Below are 1,275 nucleotides of genomic sequence, written 5' to 3'. Positions count from 1 at the left end.
TTCCTTCCGAGGAGTGGCTGGTGGGTTTGAACCGCCAGCCGTCTGGTTAGCAGGCAAGTGTCTTAGCCACTATGCTACCAGAGCTCCTGACAAACTATTTAGTCAGGCATAAATTTGGTGAATGCAGTTCTAAGGCCGATGTAAGGGATTTGGTGAATAAAGATGAAAGCTAAAAATTATCTGAATGTATGTGTTTTCTGCATATCTCTCTGCAGGATGACGTAGCTTTGCCAGAGATTTAGAAGCTAAGCAGAAAATGAGCTTAACATCCTGGTTTTTGGTGAGCAGTGGAGGCACTCGCCACAGGCTGCCACGAGAAATGATTTTTGTTGGAAGAGATGACTGTGAACTCATGTTGCAGGTAATTGCATCAGCCTTCATGTGTGTCTACTAAAAACTTAGAATTGGTATAAAATATTTGTCTACTACTTCAGGGAACAAGACTAATTAGATGTGGACTTACTTTCTCACCTTCTTTTAGCCCTACCAGCCCTTCTTTTAGCTAGCTACCAATTCAATAAATCTCTCTGCCTTGAACTATGTAAGTTCTTAACTTTTGGGGATTCATATTTTGGAGTTGAAAAATGAGGTCTCAGAAAAGACAAGTTTATTCTTAAGAAGTAGGAAGTTTCACCTTATGTACTTTTAAAAAAAGATGTGCAAATATTTTATGAAAATAGCATAGCATGGCGTAAAACTTAATTTTAATCCTGAATTTCAGTAGTGAAATTAGTTCATTGCTTCTTTTAGAGATGTTTATTTTGATGCCTTAGATGCACATTTCACAAAGCAGCAGGGCGGGAGAGCGTGAGAAAGAGGATTAAAAGGCCTAGGAACCGGGACAGAGGAGGAGTCAGCAGCAGGGACCCAGGTAAAGGTGGTAGAAGAGGTTTCCAACAGGGAGACAAACTTGTCTATTGGTTTGCCCTACCGTGGTGACATGTTGATGTGAGTTTTGAGGTTGAGCCACTGGTGTTTCAAACCCAAAGGGATGCACAGGGTGCACAGGTATCAGCCCAGCTTACAGAGTGAGACAGACAAGGAAGAAGGAAGAGGCCGTCCACTTTTCAAAGAATTGACCAGGGAAAACCTTATGAATGGCAAAGAAACACTGTCTGATACATTACCACACAACTTTATGAATAGTCTAGTTAGGTTAGAAGGCTCTCAAAATAGGACTGGGAAAGAGCTGCATCATCACAGTAAACCCAGCCTTACTCATATGGATAAGGTAAAGCTTTCGAGACCTCCATTTGCTGATGTGGCACCACTCAA

General features: G+C 41.6%; 1 protein-coding gene across 1 annotated transcript in view; it reads left to right on the top strand.

Moving 5' to 3' along the window:
• Nucleotides 1-256: 256 nt before the first annotated feature.
• The window catches only part of CEP170 (centrosomal protein 170), a 200,486-nt gene continuing 199,467 nt past the window's right edge, over nt 257-1,275 (top strand). The window contains exon 1 of the mRNA XM_007949140.2: nt 257-361. Within this exon, the coding sequence (XP_007947331.1) occupies nt 257-361 (105 nt within the window). The remainder of the gene's footprint in view (nt 362-1,275) is intronic.

The sequence above is a fragment of the Orycteropus afer genome, unplaced genomic scaffold, assembly GCF_000298275.1.
Source record: "Orycteropus afer afer isolate SDZICR_OR568_19922 unplaced genomic scaffold, OryAfe1.0 scaffold00239, whole genome shotgun sequence".
In the NCBI taxonomy this organism is placed as follows: domain Eukaryota; kingdom Metazoa; phylum Chordata; class Mammalia; order Tubulidentata; family Orycteropodidae; genus Orycteropus; species Orycteropus afer.
Note: the sequence above shows the minus strand (reverse complement) of the source record. Positions and strands in the feature narration are given on the sequence as shown.